Source organism: Callorhinus ursinus, unplaced genomic scaffold (assembly GCF_003265705.2).
Source record: "Callorhinus ursinus isolate GAN/ISIS: 27379988/994484 unplaced genomic scaffold, GSC_fseal_2.0 scaffold50, whole genome shotgun sequence".
In the NCBI taxonomy this organism is placed as follows: domain Eukaryota; kingdom Metazoa; phylum Chordata; class Mammalia; order Carnivora; family Otariidae; genus Callorhinus; species Callorhinus ursinus.
This window is the reverse complement of record NW_027397112.1, coordinates 10,780,969-10,802,328: the sequence shown is the minus strand read 5'-3', so window position 1 is coordinate 10,802,328 and position 21,360 is coordinate 10,780,969. Positions and strand designations below refer to the sequence as shown.

General features: G+C 44.5%; 2 protein-coding genes across 3 annotated transcripts in view; one reads left to right on the top strand and one right to left on the bottom strand.

Moving 5' to 3' along the window:
* NSF (N-ethylmaleimide sensitive factor, vesicle fusing ATPase) overlaps positions 1-424 on the bottom strand; it is a 157,476-nt gene extending 157,052 nt beyond the window's left edge. The window contains exon 1 of the mRNA XM_025890029.2: positions 389-424. Coding sequence (XP_025745814.1) covers positions 389-409 — 21 coding nt within the window. The 5' untranslated portion in view covers positions 410-424. The remainder of the gene's footprint in view (positions 1-388) is intronic.
* A 107-nt stretch (positions 425-531) lies between these two features.
* On the top strand, positions 532-19,330 carry LOC112837618 (ADP-ribosylation factor 2). 2 transcript variants are annotated; one of them, XM_025890032.2, is made up of 5 exons: positions 538-676; positions 3,099-3,265; positions 10,273-10,383; positions 15,176-15,300; positions 17,483-19,330. In XM_025890032.2, the coding sequence occupies exons 2-5, from the start codon at positions 3,118-3,120 to the stop codon at positions 17,642-17,644; spliced, it is 546 nt and encodes a 181-aa protein (XP_025745817.1). In that variant the 5' UTR covers positions 538-676; positions 3,099-3,117; the 3' UTR covers positions 17,645-19,330. The 2 variants fall into 2 exon arrangements, with proteins under 2 accessions (XP_073739240.1, XP_025745817.1); XM_073883139.1 differs by lacking the exon at positions 10,273-10,383 and having other exon boundaries at positions 532-676.
* The last annotated feature ends 2,030 nt before the right edge of the window (positions 19,331-21,360 follow it).

Sequence of the window (21,360 nt, the reverse complement as noted above, 5' to 3'; positions counted from 1 at the left end):
TACTGTGACATCTGAACAGTGCAGGTGGCTAGTATCTTACTCAACTGTTGAAAATCTGCCTCTAAAAGGCAGGGCTGCAATTTAGCTTCAGACTGAGTAGGAAACTTTCCTTAAGCCTAACTTCTGTGTCAACGTCTGGGTATTTCCCACACAGGTCACCGCCCCAAACTAGTTTCTACTTTTAGCTCAACCTCGGCAAATTTCCTTAAGTAGCACTAGGAACTCGGCCCCGCCCATATGCCCCCACCCGGTTGGTTCGAAAGCTCCCGGGGTTTGTTCAATCCCCGGGATTTTTCCGAGTTGATTGGCGGAGCAAATCGGAAATCCTTTGACTTTTCTGATTGGTCGCGTACGGCATTGGGGCGGGGCGTTATGGGAAGTGTCTCACCGGGACGCGGGGAGCTGTCATTGGAAGATGAACCCGGCATTTTCAGAGCTTCGTGCTGTCGCCTAGGTCGCGAGGGGCGGGCCTCCTCCGACCAGGCTCTAATTGTCCTTTGCATTGGCCAGACATGTCGTCACTCACGGAACTTCGAGGTCATTGGTACGAAAGCTCCAAGAGGCGGTGGGTGATTGGTTGGTTGTGGTTCCCGCCTCCGCGCCAGTCGCCATTTTGCAGAGGGAGCCGAAATCCGAAAGGCACTGGTGTGGGTAACCGTGCTTAGTGCGGCGGCAGGTGAGTCGCGGGCTGGAGAGAAGGGGCGGTAGCACTTAAGGCCTGGCTGGATTTCCGCACCATCAGCGAGCGGGAAACCAGAGAGTGGCGGTTGGCCTGCGGAAAGGGGTTGGGCTCCCCTGCCTCTTCTTCACCCTCTGTAGGGCCGGCGCTGTCGAGAGTCCAGGGAAGCTTGGCGCGTGCACCCGTGGTCCTCCGCTCTCTCTCGAGGGCCGATACCTCGAGGGGGAGCGGCTTGGCGGGCGGGCAGGAAAGGCGTTCCGGGCTCTTCCCGAGGAGCCGGCGCACGTGCCCGCCCGCCCGCCGCGCACGCCCCCTTGGCCACCCGCTCCCGTTAGTGCCCTGGGGGTCTCGCCGCCTTTCCTCCCTGATGGATAGTTGGTGCTTGTGGCAGGGAAGAGTGAGCGGGCCGAAGAGGCGCCAGGGTCGGGGACGTTTTTCCCCAGAGGGTCTCTACGGGCTCAGCGGGATTTGGGCACCTCTGGCAGATGAGTGGGAAGAAGAGGAAAAGAGAAGCAGCAGGGAAAAACCTCGGTGATGTACTGTGTATAGTTGGGAGGGGGAATCGAGCAGGAGTATTTGCCTCAAAGGACATCTTAAGTGGGAAGTATTCCCCCCTCCACTTCTAGGACGTTCCTTATAGTTTTTCTCATCTATGCGCTTTGTCTTTTTTCGGAAACAAAGACAAGGCATCTCGAGTTTTGTTGCCCAAAAAGATTTTGACTGCTGCAGTGCTCCGGACGTTTATATGCTTTACATGCCGACCTACTATGAATGGTTAAAACATTCATCATTCTTTGGTTGTAGCAGTTCACTTTTACTTCATTTATATACGGGACAAATGCTCTGCTTTTCTCTGGTCGTAGAATGGAATGGTGTATGCTTGGACGTCATCCATGTTAAGCCACCGTGGGAAACCGTTGAATTTTAGACGTGGGGCCTCTGGAATTTCGTGACCTCCCCTTTGAGATCACTAGGGTCCAGATGAATGAGAGGTTGGCTGTCCTTGTTGCATTTTCCCTCTGTTCTGCCAGGCAGTAAAGTTTTTCTTTGGCTAGCAGTTTATTTTATTTACTTATTTTGGGGAGGGGGAGAGGGAATCTTAAGCAGGCTCTACACCCAGCGCAGAGCCCAATGACAGGCTGGATCTCACCACCCTGAGATCATGACCTGAGCTGAAATCAAGAGTCTGGCACATAACCGACTGAGCCACTCAGGCACCCCTGGTTAGCAGTTTGAAAGGAAAATCATAGTCTTTGGAACAAGGACTTTTTTTTATTTTTGAAGAATCTTTGTAGACTTTCAGGAGCTTGGTTAGAGGTGCAGGCATAGGACTACTTTTAAGTCTTTAGAATGTCAGGCTCACACTTCAAATAGGCTGATGTGTTAAAAGACTGTAGAATAAATTTCTGCAAAGCTAGTCTGTCTTTACTATTGCCTTTTTTTTTTTTTTTAAAGATTTTATTTATTTGAGAGAGAGAGAATGAGAGAGAGCACGTGAGAGGGGGACCCGCTGAGCAGGGAGCCCGATGCGGGACTCGATCCTGGGACTCCAGGATCATGACCTGAGTCGAAGGCAGTCGCTTAACCAACTGAGCCACCCAGGCGCCGGTTACTATTGCCTTTCTTTAAAATATTGAACACTTATGCTGTTAGAGGTCAATATAGTGACTTTTGGGAGGTAATGACTGGGATGGGAGACAAGGAGATCTGGGTTGCTGGTAATCATCATTTTGATTGGTTCATGACATTTCATTGAACTGTTTGGTTATCATGTGTGTTTTTATCTGTATGGAAATTACATTTCAATAAAAAGTTAACAGAAATTGGTTGAGAGTCAGGTGATGGTCAACACTGGATGCTATGGGATCTCCTCAACTCTTGCCCTAGTCAGTTTCTCTGTTAGCAGTGTGGTGTCACAATGCTGTATTTCCTCCCCTCCGAAATTGTTTTAGGTTCTTTTCTGGGTGTTGATACTGTTTGCTAGCCAAAGGCAACAACTAAATTTCTAAAGAGATACTGATATTTAACCTGCCTCAAGGACTTCGCTTCACATCCCGTTAAATAAACTGGTTCTCTGCTTCATTAGTTCTCATTTCAAGAGAGTTTAGATGTATTTGTCTTGGCACTGCTTCCATACTTAGACTGACTAAAGCCTGCTGCCATAGTGGTAGCATTGAGACTGTGTTTCCACTTACCCACTTGGATGCTGCAGTGGAAAAGAATTTTCTGGCAAGGCATCAAAAGGCTTAGTTGAATTTCCCTTGAAAACAAGACACACTACTCTTTCTTGGCCAAATTATACTTAAAATTGTTTAAATTTTTTACTAGGAGTCACCTCTAATAGAACCTTGTGTTTATGTATGGTGTTTCTATATCTCTGTGAAGAACAATTACTTGACTTGCCTTTCTTTTCATTCAGGTAACAGAATTCAGTCACAATGGGGAACGTTTTTGAAAAACTGTTTAAAAGTCTATTTGGGAAAAAAGAGATGCGGATTCTTATGGTGGGTTTGGATGCAGCTGGAAAAACCACCATCTTGTATAAATTGAAACTGGGAGAGATTGTGACTACCATCCCTACAATAGGTATGTTCACGGCCTGTGACGAGACCAGTTTACAAGTTAGTATGTTACACATTTACATGCCTTTTATATTATTGAATACTTCTTTCTGAAAACCTTGTCTGCCCCAAGAGTGTAAACTTTTTGAGGGCCAAACTAGGTAATACAGAATTTCCTAATTGCTCCCTGGCATCTCTAGGACCATTGCTAGGTTTATGGGGCAATCAGAGGGACACATTTAGGATAAGCACAATTAACCTTATCTGCTTGCAAAAAAGAAAGATAATGATTAAAACAGGGAGGGTGCAGGGGTCCCTGGCTGGCTCAGTTGGTAGTGCTTGCGACTTTTTTTAAAGATGTATTTATTCTAGAGAGAGAGCGAGAGTGAGCTAGCTTTGTGGGGGAAGAGCAGAGGGAAAGGGAGAGAAACCCAAGCCAACTTCACACTGAGCGCGGAGCCTAACGTGGGGCATCTCAGGACCCCAAGATCATGACCTGAGCTGAAACCAAGATTTCAATGCTTAACTGACTGAGCCGCCTAGGTGCCCCAGAGCTTGCGACTCTTGATCTTGGGGTTTTGAGTTTGAGCCCCACTTCGGGTGTAGAGATTACTTAAAAATAAAAGCTTAAACAGACAACCAGGGAGGGCAGTTATGCCCTCTATTCCACTCAATTAGTGTGTGTCCCAGCCTAAGCCTGAGATGGGAGCTGGGAATCTGCTGTTGCCTCTTCAGCCCATCTTCCTTCCAGCTGGCCTTTCTAAGTGGAAGCATGTCCACAGGAAGTATGTTCCTAGGGTTTAAAGATGCAGTGTGATTTCCTTCACTCTGGCTCAAGCCAATTACTTGAGTTGGTGTCCAGCTGAAGAATCTGCTTTGTTCTAGTGCTGGAGGAGAACCTGGCAGTGGAGTTATTCCTGCGAACCAGCACTGTGTTTTGTGGGCCATTTGAGGATTTCGCAAAGGCAGGTTTGATAGGACTTAATCTTTGCCTTAAAAACTGCCTCTAGATCCAAACTCCTGAGTGAGAATAGGCCCCATGGGATGACATGTGAAGTCAGTAGTGTTCAGAATGTTGGATTAGTCACAGGAACCAAATGATCAACTTCCAACTTGGGCAGTAGTTTCAGAGATTGCAACATTTGGAGAAGGAGGAAACCAGCTGGAGAAAACGTTCACACCCACAATTTAAAAAATGTTATTAGTCCAAAATGAAAATAGCATAATTGCTTGGTTTTCTCCAATTATAAAAATTACTCATGCTTCCATAATGTTAGACATACAGCAAAACATAAACAAGTGTTAAAAAACACTACTGTTAAGATTTTGGTGAATATCTTTGTAAAATCGTATGCATTCTGTTTTCAAACTTTGCATTAAACAGTATGTTTGAATCTCTTTCTACATTATTTCCTCTCTGTGGAATGCTTTCCTGCCTTTTTCCTTAACTTCCTCCCCTTTTATGTAGCTAACACCAGCTCATTCTTTTGGTCTCAGTTTAAACGTTATTTATCAGGGACACCTTTCCTGATAGCCTGGACTGGTTTTCCCGTTAAAAGTTTCCATAGTAACCGGAACTTCTTAATAATTCTCAACACATTTGCCATTGCTTGCCCACTTCTCTTCCTTCCAGTGGTGTGTAGATAAGGGTAGGAACCATGTCTGTCATTTTCACCATTGTTCTCAAGCCCCTGGCAGAATGCCTGGCACATAGTAGCTGTCCAGTAAATATTTGGTGAACGAATGGGATACCAGTCTTGTAGACTGTGAAACTAATGGCCCCCAGTGCATCGTCCCCCTCAGTGTCCACCCTCTTGTGCAATCCCCTTCTACAGTGTTGCTGAGCTTGCCCACATGGCTTGCTTTGGCCAAGGGAACATCAGTAAATGTAATTCAAAGATTGAATGAATAAGTGCTTGTGCCTTGAGGCTTGTACTTTTGGAACATTGCCACCACCCTAAGAGGATGCTCAAAAATGAAAAGACCACCTGGAGAGAGATGGGCCAGTCCACTGCTCAGGGGACTCCATAGCTGGATGTGACTATAGGGGGAAGCCCAAGAAACCCACAGAATTGTTGGGTTCATTATTCTAAGTCCCTAAGTTTCGCGGCTTAAATAACAACTGATACAGATTAACATCAACATCAAATTTTAATAACTGGATAGTATTCCATTATATGACTGTATTTTTAATGAATTTCCATTGACAGTTGTTTCAGTTATTTACAGTGGTTCTTTTTTTGCAAACACAAACTTTACTCCTTGTAGTAATTTCTGGAGGAAGAATTGTTAAAAGTAATGTACATTTAGGGATGCCTGGGTGGCTCAGTTGGTTAAGCGTCTGCCTTCCGCTTGGGTCGTGATCCTGGGGTCCTGGGATTAAGTCCCACGTCGGGCTCCTTGCTCAGCGGGGAGCCTGCTTCTCCCTCTGCCTGCCGATCCCCCTGCTTGTTCTCTCTCTCTCTCTGAGAAATAAGTAAATAAACCAAACCAAAACAGAAAAACCTAATGTACACTTAGGGGCACATGGCTGGCTCAGTCCGTAGAGCATGTCACTCTTGATCTCGGGGTCGTAAATTCAAGCCCCACGTTGGGCACAGAATTTACTTAAAAAAAAAACCCTTATGTACATTTAAAATGTGGGTACACATTGCCAAACTTCTCTCCAAAAAGGTTGTGTCACCAACTATTAAAAAGTGTTCATCTCCAGGGAATTTGCCAATCTGATGGGGAGGGAAAAAAAACACTGATTTTTATTGGAATTTCTTTTACTGTAAGTGAATATATTCAAACATCCGTTGGCCATTTGTATTTGTTCTGTACTCAATTTTATTTATTTAGCTTTTAAGCTTTTACTTATTTATTTGAGAGAGAGCATGTGTGCTCATGACAGGGGAGGAGTAGCGAAAGGGGGAGAGAGAATCTTAAGCAGACTCCCCTCTGAGTACAGAGCCCGGTGTGAGGCTTAATCCCACAACCCTGAGATCACGACCTGAGCAGAAATCAAGAGTCGGACGCTTAACCAACTGAACCACACGGGTGCCCCTTATTTATTTATTTTTTAAGTAGTCTCCATGCCCAGTGTGGGGCTTGAACTCACGCTGGGTGGCCCTTATTTATTTTTTAAGTAATCTCCATGCCCAATGTGGGGCTTGAACTCACAACCCTGAGATTAAGAGTCGAGTGCTCTACCAACTGAGCCAGCCAGGCACTCCAGTCTATGACTTGATTTTAATTTGGTTCTACTGTTTTTTTTCTTTTTGTTGGCATGTTTATATGTCTCTTAACAATTTGAAGAAGGACATCATGGGTCAGAAACAACTCTTGTCGGGCGCCTGGGTGGCTCAGTTGGTTAAGCGACTGCCTTCGGCTCAGGTCATGATCCTGGAGTCCCGGGATCGAGTCCCACATCGGGCTCCCTGCTCAGCAGGGAGTCTGCTTCTCCCTCTGACCCTCTTCCCTCTCGTGCTCTCTATCTCTCATTCTCTCTCAAATAAATAAATAAAATCTTTAAAAAAAAAAAAAACAACTCTTGTCATGTGTTAGTTTTCTAGTTAATTGTCTTTCAACCTCATTTTTTTCTGTGTTTTGCCATATAGAATTTTAGGTAGTCAAATTTACCAATTTTTTTTTTTTAAGATTTTATTTATTTGAGAGAGAGAGAATGTACAAGTGGGGGGTGGAGGGGTAGAGGGACTAACAGTCTCCCTGATAAGTGTGGAGCCTGATGCAGCGCTCAAGCCCATGAGCCTGAGGTCAGGACCTAAACCAAAGGCAGATGCTTAACTGCCTTTAACTGACTGAGGCACCCAGGCACCCCACCAAATTTTTTTTTTTAAAGATTTTATTTATTTGAGAGAGAGAGATAGAGAGCATGAGAGGGAAGAGGGTCAGAGGGAGAAGCAGACTCCCCGCTGAGCAGGGAGCCCGATGCGGGGCTCGATCCGGGACTCCAGGATCATGACGTGAGCCGAAGGCAGTCGCTTAACCAACTGAGCCACCCAGGCGCCCCCCCAATTTTTTTTTTTTTGCTTTGATATCACTTTTAGATAGGTCTTCCTCACTCCAAGGTCATAAAAGTGTTCACCAGTATTTCTGTGTTATTTTTATTTTAAAAAACATTGAAATATTTTATTTATTTGAGGTTTATTTTTCTGTTACAAGTAAGGTAGGGATTTATATTTTTCAAATGAGTAGGCCAGTGTTGTACGATAGAACATTCTGCAGTGATAGAAGTGTTCTGTGTCCATGCTGGTCCAGGATGGTAGCCGTAGCCACAAGTGGCTGTTGAACACTTGAAATGTGGCTGGTGTGATTGAGGAGCTGACTTTTTAATTGTACTTAATTTAATTTTATTTAAAAAATTTTTTTAAAGTTATTTATTTTTTAAAGATTTTATTGATTTATTGATTTGACAGAGAGAGACACAGCGAGAGAGGGAACACAAGCAGGGGGAGTGGGAGAGGGAGAAGCAGGCTTCCCACGCGGAGCGGGGAGCTTGATGCGGGGCTCGATCCTACATGACCTGAGCCGAAGGCAGACGCTTAACGACTGAGCCACCCAGGCGCCCCAAGTTTTTTATTTATTTAAGTAATCTTTACACCTAACGTAGAGCTTGAACCCAAGACCCTGAGATAAAGAGTCGCATGCTCTTCTGACTGAGCCACCCAGGTGCCCCATCCATGCTGATATTAAATGCCTTCTTTATCGGGGCGCCTGGGTGGCTCAGGCGTTGGGCGTCTGCTTCGGCTCAGGTCATGGTCCCGGGGTCCTGGGATCGAGTCCCGCATCGGGCTCCCTGCTCCGCGGGGAAGCCTGCTTCTCCCTCTCCCCCTCCCCCTGCTTGTGTTCCCTCTCTCGCTGTGTCTCTCTCTGTCAAATAAATAAAATCTTTAAAAAAAAAAATAAATAAATGCCTTCTTTATCATATACTAAGTTTTCATGGGGGTGTGTGTGTTTTTCTGGGCAACTCCCTGTTGTAGTCATTTGAACTTAATTATTTCACGTATTAACTGAGTTTTGATAATATCTTTAAAAATAATTTATCTGTTTTCAGAGAGTTCCTGGTTATGTTTACTTGCTTATTTTTCCAGGTTACATTTAAGATCATTTTGCTAATTTCCTACCCTACCTCCCTTCCCTCATCACTTTAGGATTAGAATGGCATTGAATTTATACATTTATTTAGCAAGAATTGAGATTGCTGCAACGTAGTGAGTGCCCCTCACTAGAACAAGGCATGACTCAGAGTGAGTTATGGAAAGTGAGCAGGCCCAGGTTGTGGTGGACCTTGACGGTCATGTTTGGGATTTGGGTGTGGGAAGCCAAGGAGAGATTAGTTTTTTTCCCCTATTTTAAATATTTCAGTCAAGCATAAATGTGTAGGGAAGTGATATGGCCACATAATGTGTTTTGAGAGTTTTGGCTGGAAAATGGTAAGTGGACGGAGAGAGGACGAGTAGCTGCAGATAGATTAGTTAGGTCGCTTCAATAATTGAGGCTACTGTCTCTTGGGTTCGGGTGACTATTAGATATTTAGGAGGTTGAATTGATAAGATTTGAAAATGAGATGTTTAGGGGTGAGAGTGTTGGGAGTGTCAGGGTTGCTGCCCAGATTCCCAGCTTGTGGGATGAAGTCAGTACAGGAGCAACTAGAGAGGAGCAGCTTAGAGGGGCAGGGATCTTTGTTTGTTTGTTTTTAAGTAGCTCCTTTCCCCGCTTGGAGCAAAATGGGGGGCTTGAACTCATGACCCTGAGATCAAAACCTGAGCTGAGATCAAGAGTCAGACATTCAACCAACTGAGCCACCCAGGCATCCCTAGAGGGGTGGGGATCTTATGTTCAGTTTTGACATAATGCCTCATTGGAGCCTTTCAGACATCTAATCAAAGATGTTGGATAGAGGTTAGATTATGAGCCTGAAGCTTAGGAGATCTGGGATGGGATAATGTAAATTTGAGAGTTGTTAGCAGAAAGGTGGTAATGAAGCCCCATGAATGAATGAGATTACCTCTTGGGGCTGTGGAAAGAGGAGAATGAATGGGGCAGGACAGAATCATAGGAACTCCATCACTTAAGGATCAGTCAAATGTGGTTGAGCTCACTGAGTAGACCAAGAAGGTTCAGCCATAGAAATACAATGAAAATGGGAAACCAGGGAAGAGTTTCAAGAAGGGAGTGAGCAGTAGTGTCAGATATAAAATCAAATTATGCAAGAACTGAAGAGCATCTGTTGGATTTATTGACATGGTGATCGTTGCTCACCTTGGTAAGGCCAGCTATGTAACATGGTGAAGCAGATGGTGTTCTTGGGTGAGAGGTGACACAGTGGGTGCAGTGAATGTAACTAAGCTTCTTAGAGAAGTTTGGCTCTGATAGGGAAAATAGAGGGTGATAGCAGGTGGAAGATGTGGAGTCAAGGAAGGGCTTTTTTGAAAGATGTAAAGACTTAAGCATGCTGAGAAGAACAGGTTGGAGACTTCGGAGAGTTCCAGACTGTATGGGTGGATGGAATCGGCATTGGATAGATGCCCCCTTCTCTTCTAAGAGGGAGAGAAAAAAGTATGGGTACAGACGTAGGTCGGTTTCTACGCTGTGTGGTGGGAGGTGGGAGTCAGTCTCATTAATGGCTTCTGTTTGCTCTGAAGTACGCTGTAAGATCTGCTGGGAGAAAGAGGGGACGTGTGAAGTTGGAGAGAGTAGAGAAGGTTGGAGACACGGGTGCTGATGAATGGAACAGCAGAGCTGACTAATAGAGTCTTTTTGTAAGCTATAGATCTTTTTTTCTTTTTCTTTTTTAAGTAAGCGCAATGTGGGGCTTGAACTCAAGACCCCGAGATCAAGAGTTGCATCTCAATGAGTTGAGATGCAACTCTTGATGAGTCTGAACCAGCCAGGTGCCCTCTGTGAGCTAAAGATCTTTGACTATCAAGTTACTTTGTAAATTAAAAGTAGCGTCCAAATATTAGCTGAAATTCATTTGAATTGTTCAACAAGCCTTCATTAAAAATTTTCTTCATCTTCCCAATTTAGGCTTCAATGTGGAAACAGTAGAATATAAAAATATCAGCTTCACGGTCTGGGATGTTGGTGGCCAGGACAAAATCAGACCTTTGTGGCGACATTATTTCCAGAACACCCAAGGTAAAGATTGTCCAGTCTATGGCCTCGGACCCATTTGTATTAAATGTGTCTAAAGATGGATGCTTGAAGCAGAACTTTGTGTTCTGCTTTATTTGGACTGTCAGTCATTCCTTCTCTTCTGATGACCCACTTACACTTACTGGGGAGGTTTCTTTTTGGAAAATGGTCCCTGCCTTCCTAGAAAAAGTACTTGGGCATTAATGCCCTACATAGAAAACTGCTCTTAATGCAGACTAGTTAAAAAATGGCTATCCTGATGAATTTTATCTTTTGGTTAATGGAGAGCTGTATGTGCCTCAGACTAAGTGCCAGGTTTTGGAGAATTTGAGTTCAGTAAACTATTTTAAACTCATTGAGAATATCTAAAAATCATGCCACTGGTGAGAAAGAGATGAACAAGCATGGCTGGAACCCCGCATACCAGCATCTTGTGTGGCCACGGTCCCTCCCTGCTGCCCTGCTATTCTAGAAGTGCATGAATCAACACGTGTATACCAGATCATTACCTTATTTCCTTATCACTAGTTTCTGGGTTTTTATTTATCTATTATTATTATTTTTTAAAACATATTTTATTTATTTATTTGTCAGATAGAGTGAGCATAAGCAGGGAGAACAGCCGGCAGAGGGAGAAGCAGGGTCCCTGCTGAGCAAGGAGCCTGATGTGGGACTTGATCCCAGGACCCTGGGATCATGACCTGAGCTGAAGGCAGACGCTTAACTGACTGAGCCTCCCAGGCGTCCCCTTATCACTGGTTTCTTAAAAGTGGGGTTTTAATGGGTCCACTCCCCTGTCAATCTACTTGAGGTTTTTTTCCATGGATTTTGTGTTGGATCGATGCTACCTTATAGAATATTGCCTCTCAAAATATCCATAAACTGTTCACCTAGTTTTTGTACCCTGATTTTCTTGTAGAATCATAACCAGATGGCGTCTCCACGCTTGCTTTAGAACTTATTTGGAGTCTTAATTTTGAAGATTCCACAACTGGTGGTGTTTGCATCGCATGCATTTCCTAGTGAAGACTTGTGTTCGGTGGTCTCGTCAGACCCAGTGCCCACGCCAGCTGGCCCTTTACATTTTAGATCATTGTTTCAGCGCTTTGTTCGGTTTGTGGTTCTTGTCTCTGGATTTGATGATTTTTCCTCAAAATAGTGCATTTATCTTTTTTTTTAACTTTTGTTAGAAAATTCAAAACAAATACAAAAAGAGAGGATACATAACGAACCCCCTTGTGCCCATAGCCCAGCTTCCACAGTTACCACCGTTTTGCCCAGAGTATGTTCTAACAAATCCCAGACATGATAAATGAGGCCTTTTGCTCATACATCTATATCCTTCACTTTTCATTTCAAACTGATAAAGCCTTTTTTTCTGCACATAATCTCCATGCCATTATCACACCCCCCAAATTAATATTAATTCTTTCATGCCAAGTACCCAGTCCTTAATTGAGTTTCTCCAGTTGTATCAAATATGTCTTTTCCACATTGGATTTGTCTGCATCGGGAACCAAAGTTCACACATTGCATTTCTTTGTTGTCCCTTTAGTCTCTCAGTCTACAACAGATCCTCTCCCAACACTTTGTTTCTGTGCCATTGTTTTTGTTAGGTGTTTGTCCCACATTCTGGATTTCGCTGATTACTGTGGTATTACTTGTTTGTCTTGGGATATCTTGTAAAATGGTAGTTCTAGAGGCTTGATTATGGTTCATTTTGGCGGCAAGAATACCTCACAAGTGGTGCTAAGGATTCCTTTTGTATCACATCCTAACACAGAAGTTTGGCCGTCACACTTTTAGGGATGCTGAGTGGGTTCAGATGGTATCAGCCTAATTCTCCCAAAATAAAGTTCCCTTTCACGTACTGATTTTAGCATTCATGGAACGCTATTACCTAGATCTGTTATTTCATCAGAAGTACAGAACGGTGATTTTTCTAGATCTTGTCATTTCATCTGTATTTGTTAGCTGAAATCCTTCTAACCAAAGAATTCCTTCATCAAATTCTTGGTTTCTCTGAAATACAGTGTATATAACAAAGGCTGAAAAAGTGCTTAATTCTTTCCTTTTATTGATCTTCAGACGAACAGCTTGATACCCTAGCAACTTCCATAATGACTCTTAGATTTTTCTATCTTTGTGTTTCAGTCCACTGCAGATAGTACTTTAGATACCCGGAGTGTTTGTTTATTTTGGCTTGGCACTTGCCATTTTGGCCAGACTGTTGCAGTTGCTTATTACTTAATAAAATGAGAAAGTGTGGGTTTGAACCACAGCTCTGCTATGAAACCTTGGGAAAGTTTGTCTTTTCTCTCTGTTTCCTTATCTATAAAATGGAGGTAGTACCTGCTGTGTTGGATCATTTGGCTTAAATGAGACTGATTTTGTAAAATGCTTAGTTCTGTGGTTGGAAGGTAGACACTCAGAAGCCTTCATTAGTCTGGGTTCTCCAGAGGAAACAGAACCAATAGGATGGATGGAGATATATATATATATATATATATATATATATGTATGTATGTATATGTATATATATATATACACACACATATATATGTTTATCAGATTAATTATGAGGAATTGGCTCACATGGTTACAGAGCCTGAGCAGTCCCAGGATCTACATTTGGCAAGCAGGGGAACTGGGAGAGCCAAAGGTGGAAGATCCAGTCCAGGGGCAGAAGACCAGCTCCAGGATGGTCAGGCAGAGACTTCACTCCTCTTATGCTCTTTTCAGGCATTCAGTGGATTGGAGAGCCCCACCCCCCCCCACGCTGGGAGAGACAGTCTGCTTTACTCAGTCTACTGATTTAAACGTTATTAACCTCAGCTAGAAACACCCTCACAGACACACCCAGAATAACGTTAGACCAAACGTCTGGGCACCCCGTGGCCCCAGTCAAGTTGACACAGAGAATTAGCCATCACCAAACCCAAATTCTGAGAGGTTTTACTTCCTCATTCTCTGGTAGGAGTCCTTTTGCCTGCTCGATGTAGAGTCACATTTAGTCACCAAGTTGAAATGCCTTTTTGTTTTCAATCTTCTGTTCATACCAAGCCCAATTTTATGGAACTTCAGTAACTTGCTGTGATGGCGGCCACCTGGCTATGATTTAGGGCCCTGGGGTGGGCCATTAGACTCTTTTTGAAACTAGCAAATGGGGACTGTTTGAAGAATGGATTTGCTGTCTGTGGTGGGTTCAGACATCTCAGCCAGAAGTAGCCTTGGATGCTGCCCCTGTTTCTCCTGCCAGCTTCTCAAAGGTCAAGCGGTCTTTCTTAATTTAAAATTTTTTCATCAGTATTGAGTATGACAGACTTAATGGTAGCTTTTAGCTCTCCATTAAGACACTTAACTGTGTGTTCACTTAGGCTCACTTGTATAGATTGAAATTTGAACTGTTTATATGATTTCTTAGTTGATACATAGAGTGCATAAAATGGTCCATTTCCAGTTCTCACATGGAAAGATTTTTCTCCTTGATTGTGGGTTCAGTTATTTTAATTCGTTAAATGGCCATACATGTATATGGTTCAAAATTCCAAAAGATAGAAAAGTATACAAATGTACAGCCAGGGCTCTTCCTATTGGCTGAACCCACCAGGAAGTGGGAGGGTGACCAGTCAGCCCTGGGGCAGACGGCAGGTAGGGAAATGCTAGGGAAATGCGTAAATGTACAATTAGAGCTACATAAAACAAGTTGAACCTCTCTTTATGGCATAGCTCTTTAGATATGTAAAGACAGCTGTCAGCCCTTCCAATGAGTCTTTTCTCTTGATAACATATCCCCAGTATATCAGTTCTTTTTCATCTGACATGGTATCTCGTTCCTTGGCCATCCTAGTCATTCTTTGAATCCTACCAATTTGCCTGTGTTTTAGAGTGTGGGGTCTAGCAGTGACCACGGAATAGTCACAGGGTGTTCTGATTGTCGGATGATGGAGAAAAGGCTTTTTCTTGCTCATGTCCTAGAAACTGAGCTGCCATCACTGCTCTTGATACAGTCTAGGAGCAAATTAGTTCTGGCAGCTGCTTCACATTTTTGTCGCACAGAGGGCTTATTGTCAGCTAACCACCAGATTCTTACTATCATTATTGCCTCAGGGACTACTGCTGAGAGGGTCTTCCCCGTTCTGTATTTGTGTGTATGTTGGATTTCCCCCTGTGGAATGCTCTGGAGATCATCTTGCCCCACCGCTCCCTCCAGCCAGTGTGATAGCAGCCATTTCTGTGCAGGGGGGCAGCTGGCTTGGCTTAGACTCTTGCTTCCTGGGGATTTCTCCGATGCTGTCTAGTATGGGGTTCTGCAAAGCTTTCCTGACACCAGCTTCCTGGAGTTGGGCCAGACTTCACAGGTTAGGGGCACAAGACTCCCTCCCTTTAGACACCTGCTGAAAATGGGGGGGGTTCCCAGAACATTGTCCTTTCCCTGTGGCATCAGGACGCACCACCTCCAGCACCCTGATGCATGACGTCTGCAGCGTGTTGCCAACCAGGGATGCTTATCTGAACTTTGATGTCCCTGGTTTTTATTGGGACTTCGTTATGTAAACAGGATGTAGAAGTGAAGTGATTAAGCATGAACCTGGGGAAGGCCTGGATGCTTCTGAAGATAAGCTGGTGCAGTGTGTGCGCGGCAGGCTCTCTTAACTCTGGAGAGTACATGTCCTTCCTCAGCTGATTGCTTTCAGTGAAACCATATGCGTAAGTCGGGAGAAGCTGTAAGGATGTAGAAACCTCTTGCCCTTTCCAGATTCGGATCACCAACATGCTTGTGATTTCTTTCCAGGTCTGATTTTTGTGGTCGACAGTAATGATAGAGAGCGAGTCAATGAAGCCCGAGAAGAATTAACGAGAATGTTAGCAGAAGATGAGCTCAGAGATGCAGTCTTATTGGTCTTTGTAAATAAACAGGTATATTACTGGCTTTCCGAGTACTGGGACCGAAATTGCTGCCAGATGTTCACTTAAAAATACAGATATTTAAATTAGATGTCTGCCTCCCTCTCTCTAGCCCCTACCATAACCTTTCCCTCCACCTCCTTTTTTTTTTTTTTTTTTAAGTAAGCTCTAGGCCCATCGTGGGGCTTGAACTCACAACCCCGAGATCAAGAGTAGCATGTCCTACCGACTAAGCCAGCCAGGCACCCCCCTCCACCTCCTTTTTAGCTTATGTCTTCTGTTCATTCACTCAACAAATAGGAATTGAGCATCTGCTAAGATCCAGGCATTGTTTTAGGTATTGGTGACATAGCAGTGAGCAGCAAGACAGACAAAAATCCCTGTGTTCATGGAGTTGCCATTCTAGTGGCAGGAGAGTCAGTCAAGTAAGTAATATGTAATGTGTCTGCTGGAAGTGTGGTAGAAGAAGGTAAGCAGAGGAAGGGGGCAGGCTGGATGTGGGAAAGGGCCAGAATGCCTCCATGATAAGATGACATCTGAGCAGACCTGAAGGCCAGCAGGAAGGGAGCCGAGTGGGGCTAGGAAAAGCACAGCAGCCAGCACAGCTGGAACAGAGGGCCGGGGAGGTGGGGGGACAGCGAGGGCAGAGATGGTTGCATCATATAGGGTCTGTTGTCAAGGAAGAGAAGGGGCTTTTACATAAATGTAGTGTAAAGCAGTAAAGGAAGAGTGGGAGGAAGGCCAAGTGTAGAGCTGTCCCGTCTTGGGATTCAAAGAGGAATGAAGCTTGGAAAAGAAGGTAGCATCATGGAATGTACCAGCCTGAGATGATTTCAGTCAGGTAGTGATGTGTTTTCCTTCATGAATACATTCGTTATGCGATTGAGCTCATGCTCTTCTGACAGGGCTGCATCCTGTTTTGTCACTTCAGATTTATCGAAGGCATTTTCTCTTGCCCTCCAGCTCTTTGTAAACATGATTTTGTTTTATATTTTATTTTATTTTTTATTTTATATTTTATTTTTTAATTTAATTTAATTTAATTTAATTTAATTTTAATTATATTTTAAATAGGCTCCACACCCAGCATGAGCCAGATGCAGGGCTTGAACTCATGACCCTGTTTTGAGATCAAGACCTAAGCTGATCGGGACCGAATGAGCTACCCAGGCGCCCCTGTAAACATGATTTTAAATGGGTGGCTGGACCGTCATTCGCTCAGTCTTTACCCTACTGTTAGGTTCGATGCCAGTCCCGAATTTCACTCGTGAACATAATGGACTTTCAAAAAGATAATGACACTTGTTCTTTTTAATTATAAAAGCAGAACATGCTCATGGTGTAAATCTGGCGGCAGTTTAGAATACCAAGTGAAATATTCTCGCCTCACTCTTCAGGGTAAAATAATATTGTTAAATTTCTTTTTTCAGAGAGACAACTTTCTCTGTGTAAGCAGTTATATGATTGTATTCATATTTGCGTTCTGGAGATCCACCTGCTTTTTCACTTAGCATATTTTGATGTCATTCCATATCAATATCTCTAGATCTACCTTAGTGTGTGCCAGGCACGGTTCTAGGAACTTGGAATTTATCAGAGGACAGGATAGAAATTCCTGCTCTTGTAAAGCTTGCGTTCTAGTTGGAGACGAATAATAAGTCACCAACATAGCACATAAGTCAGTTTTATAATACAGTAACGTGTGGTGAGTGCTGCATTTGAAAAGATGAAGCAGGACAATTAGGGAGGGGTCCTGGGAGCTCGGGTCCTGAAGGCCTTGCAGACCACCGGGAGGACTCCAGTTCTTCCCCTGAGAGAGATGGATCCGCTACAGGGTTTTGAAAGAATGACTTGCTCTGACTTTCACTGGCTTGAGCATAGACCTGAGGGGAACAAGCACAGAAGCAAGGAGACCAGTTCAGAAGTTTTGTCAGTACCCCAAGTTAGAAACGGTGGTGGGATCGGGTGGGTAGCTGTGGAGGTGGCAAGAAGTGGTCAGATCCTGCGTCTGTTTTGATGGCAGAGCCAGTGGGTTTTCCCGATGTGGAGTTGGGAGGTCAGAGGGAGAGAGAGAAATTGAGGATCAGCTGAGCTAAGACTGTGACTAAAGTTTTGGGAGAAGAACATATTTCATGATACAAATGCATCATTATAAACTGACTTTTTTTTTTTTTTTTGAATTTGCTTTTTCAAGGATCTTCCCAATGCCATGAACGCAGCAGAAATAACAGACAAGCTCGGCTTACATTCCCTCCGCCAGAGAAACTGGTACATTCAGGCCACTTGTGCCACCAGTGGAGATGGGCTTTACGAAGGCCTGGACTGGCTCTCCAACCAGCTCAAAACGCAGAAGTGATCGGAAGCGCTCCATTCCCTGTGCATTGTGGCAAAGTCAGCTGGCCTCTTCTGTGTGCGTGTGTGCGTGTGAGGAGCCGAGGATGGGTGTGTGGCTGGGAGTGGGAGCAGCGTTCTCACACCGTGCCTTAGACGTGCTAGAAGAAAACCAGGCTTACATTTGAAGAAAAACCAGTGTTACATTTTAAATGCTACCTTCCATTTCAGGATTAAGGGTCAGCTTAGGAGGTGATGGAGGGGTCCATAGGGCTTTCCTAGCGCACGACCTTCCTAGAGGCTCTGGGGGTGGGCGGGAGGAGGAGAGCTGGCATGGGGCCCAAGTGGAGCTGTGCCGTCCTGGGTCTGGCGGCTGCCTGCCTGGGGTCCTGTTGGACTTTGGTGGCCTTTTGTAAAAGAGGAAGGGCCTGTCATTCTTCCCCATCACTGCCGGAGCTAGCAACTCACTTTTCAGTGCTTTAAAGCAAACGATCCTCAAGAAAAAAAGGCACCTGCTTGCCGCAGGGTTGAAGTTCAGCTTTGAACTTTTCCCTTAAGTTATGTTCTTCCTGGTTTAATGTGCTTTATTTAAAGGAACTCGAGATCTTTTTCATTAGAGTATCAAGACTCCGTTGACACTAGAAAATCATCCAGGCCTTCCCTCACGCTAGTTCCTTCCCCTGTTTGCCTCTTATAAGCTAAATGGAGACCATTTGGGGTAAGTAACCCAGTGTGAGGCCAAGGCTCTTCACCGGGGCCACACAGTCAAGTGAAGGGCCGGGTTACGGAAGCGAGCTGAGGGGCGGAAGGGAGGTGAAGGTCGTGTTTGTGTCCTTGTATCACCACCTCGGGTTTCAGGCTCCTGAGACTGCTGCTCCCACTTCTCTGCTCTGTGCTGAATGTTCTATGCTCGAAGCAGGAGGTTCACTCCTGGGATGGAATCGTCACCAAGTTCAGTTGTCTCCATTTGACTTACGGTTTTGGTTAGTGTCTGTTCCCAGAACCACACACTGAGTTCTGAGAGTGAGAGAGGATCGAGAGGTTCATTTTGGAGATGAAATTCCCGGCAACCCCTGTTATTGCCCCTGAGTTGGTGCTAAATTTTGCTATGAAAAATGTCTAATCCTGACTGCTCTCCACGGTGCTGACTCCCTTTTCTGGGTGGCAATAATGTCCTATGTGGAGACGTGCTTTATGTTGTCTTCAAAATATTCACAGAAAGGCCTGGGGATGAGCTCGGTTTCACACGGTAGCCTAGAGCTCGTTTGCGCAAACAGCTGTTGGCCAAATGTGTACCTACGCGCTTCCCCTACTTCACCTTTGAAAATTCCTTTTTCAAGAAAAATATTTATTCAAATTACAGAGGAGGGGAATGTAAGGTGAATTTTAACAAAAGTAAACCTTGTTTATTGATAATGAAGTTGATATTACTAGGAAAAAGTTTCATACCATGATACATGCGGGGTGTAATGTTTTTCTTTAAAATATTGACTTGAAAGAATGTTCATTGCAATACTGGCATCCAAGTCCAGATTTAGTTTTTAACCATGGAGTAATTCCTGAGAAATATTTAGGTTGTATGCCTCAAATTGGCAGGGACTGTGTCTTACACTTTTGTATTTATGGTTAGTACAGTGTACCTAGTACAGTGCTAGGCCTCATTAAACAATTGTTGATTGGTTGGACAATAAAGAACTTGCTTTGGAAGGAGGAGAGGACAGCCATGTGCTTCTCAATGTCTTGAATGATTTTAGAATTCCTTTTCCCCTCCATCTTTTTTTTTTTTAAAGGATTTTATTTATTTGACAGAGAGAGAGCGACAGCAGGAACACAAGCAGGGGGAGTGGGAGAGGGAGAAGCAGGCTTCCCACGGGGCAGGGAGCCCAATTCGGGGCTCGATCCCAGGACCCTGGGACCATGACCTGAGCCGAAGGCAGACGCCTAACGACTGAGCCCCCCAGGCACCCCTCCCCTCCATCTTGGCAGACTTACTTTATGCCTTTACCAATACTTCTCCCTGACAGTTTTCCTGGCGCATTCAGCTGTGGTCTTCTTCTAGGATTTAGGGCTGCTGATTGGGGGTAAGTGGGGCCACCTCAGTGTAGTAACTTTGGACTTGGGTCCCTGAATGCCATGTTGACACCCCAGCCGTGTCCCTTACTAGCTGCTGGCCTCAGGCCATTTACTCTTAGCTTCTGTATCTCTGAGCCTCAGTCTGCTTAATGTTAAATGGGGATAGTAATACCTGCCTAATAGGGTTGTACAGATTCAGTGTCTCGACCTTTGCACACCTTGCTCTGGGGTTTCCCTGGGAATACCTTGATGTCTAAGTGTGAATAGCAGTGCCGGCCGCAAACTGATGAACATTATTTATAGGAGAAGGGAAGTGGGATGGTGGGGGTAGGGGGCTACATTTAATCTCTCTCTTGCTCTATTTACTTCCTAATCCTGCTGAGTGCTCTGTCCTTTTCTAATCCTGGAGAATGCTAATGAGACCAGCCAGGATGCTTGTTCAACAAGCACATTGCTGTATTCTACCCTCACCTGTTCCTCTTCCTTTTTTTAAATATTTATGTATGTTAAAGTTCTGTGGTTTCTAGTATATGCAGCCACAACCACTAATTTTCAACAATCCCAAAAGAAACCCTGGATCCATTAGCATCCATTCCCCATTCTTCCCTTCCCCCAGCCCCCTGGCAACCACTAATCTACGTTCTGTTTCTTTGGATTTGCCTATTCTGGGCTGGTGAGGGGTCTGGGGAGCTAGGGGGAGCTTTAGGAAGTGCTGAGGTGCTGTTGGCCTGACCACGCTCCGGCCAGAGGCATCAGTCTGAGGTACAGATGAGGCAGAACCCCAGGGAAAGACTGCCCCTTAGGGACCATGGCGTTTATTATCTTGAGAGGGAATGGGGTGCCACCAATCCTTACGTGGGGCATGGCAGAAAGTGGGTTGTGTGGTCACCCTATAGAATGGTAAGAGCTCTGAACCTGGGATCAAAGTCCGAAGCTGAAATTAAAGCTCTGCCCATTCACTAGTTGGATTCGGTTGGGCTACTCAACCTCTGACCCTCCATTTCCTCCTGGAAATGGAAGTTCCCAGGCTGACCTGGGATACAACAGCTCTGTGTGAATACCAACAATATGGGGTAATGTAGGGGTTCTGTGAGTCAGTTCTATAGACTGTGGGTCCTGTAGTTAGATCTATTTTAAATAATGTCTTAGCAGAGCTGAGAATATTTCATGTGAGTTGCTTAGCACAGGAGGGTTGAAGTTTCCAGTGAAGTGAGGTAGGACACTTAGAAGTGACTGGAGACCTTTGCCCACAGATCTGATGGAGGTTGTCAAACGGTACACACAAAATCTGATGCACTGTGGAGATGAAATTTTTTTCCCTTTGAAAATTTTGATACTCATCTCACCAAAAAAGGTAGCAGCTTTGTAGAGATACAATTCACATACTCTACAGTTCACCCATTTAAAAGGTTACAATCAGTGGTTTTTAGTATACTCAGATCTGTGCGACCATTACCACAATTTTAAAACATCTTTCTTTTTTAATTTTTTTAATTTTTTATTTTTTTTAAGATTTTATTTGCGAGAGAGAGAATGAGAGACAGGGAGCATGAGCGGGAGGAGGGTTAGAGGGAGAAGCAGACTCCCCGCCAAGCAGGGAGCCCGATGTGGGACTCGATCCCGGGACTCCAGGATCATGACCTGAGCCGAAGGCAGTCGCCCAACCAA

Excerpts from the sequence above, each read along its gene's own strand:
- LOC112837618 (XM_025890032.2), top strand. The coding sequence starts at position 3,118 with ATGGGGAACGTTTTTGAAAAACTGTTTAAAAGTCTATTTGGGAAAAAA. Across the intron at positions 3,266-10,272 it reads GACTACCATCCCTACAATAG|GCTTCAATGTGGAAACAGTA; the intron begins GTATGTTCACGG and ends TTCCCAATTTAG. Across the intron at positions 10,384-15,175 it reads TTATTTCCAGAACACCCAAG|GTCTGATTTTTGTGGTCGAC; the intron begins GTAAAGATTGTC and ends ATTTCTTTCCAG.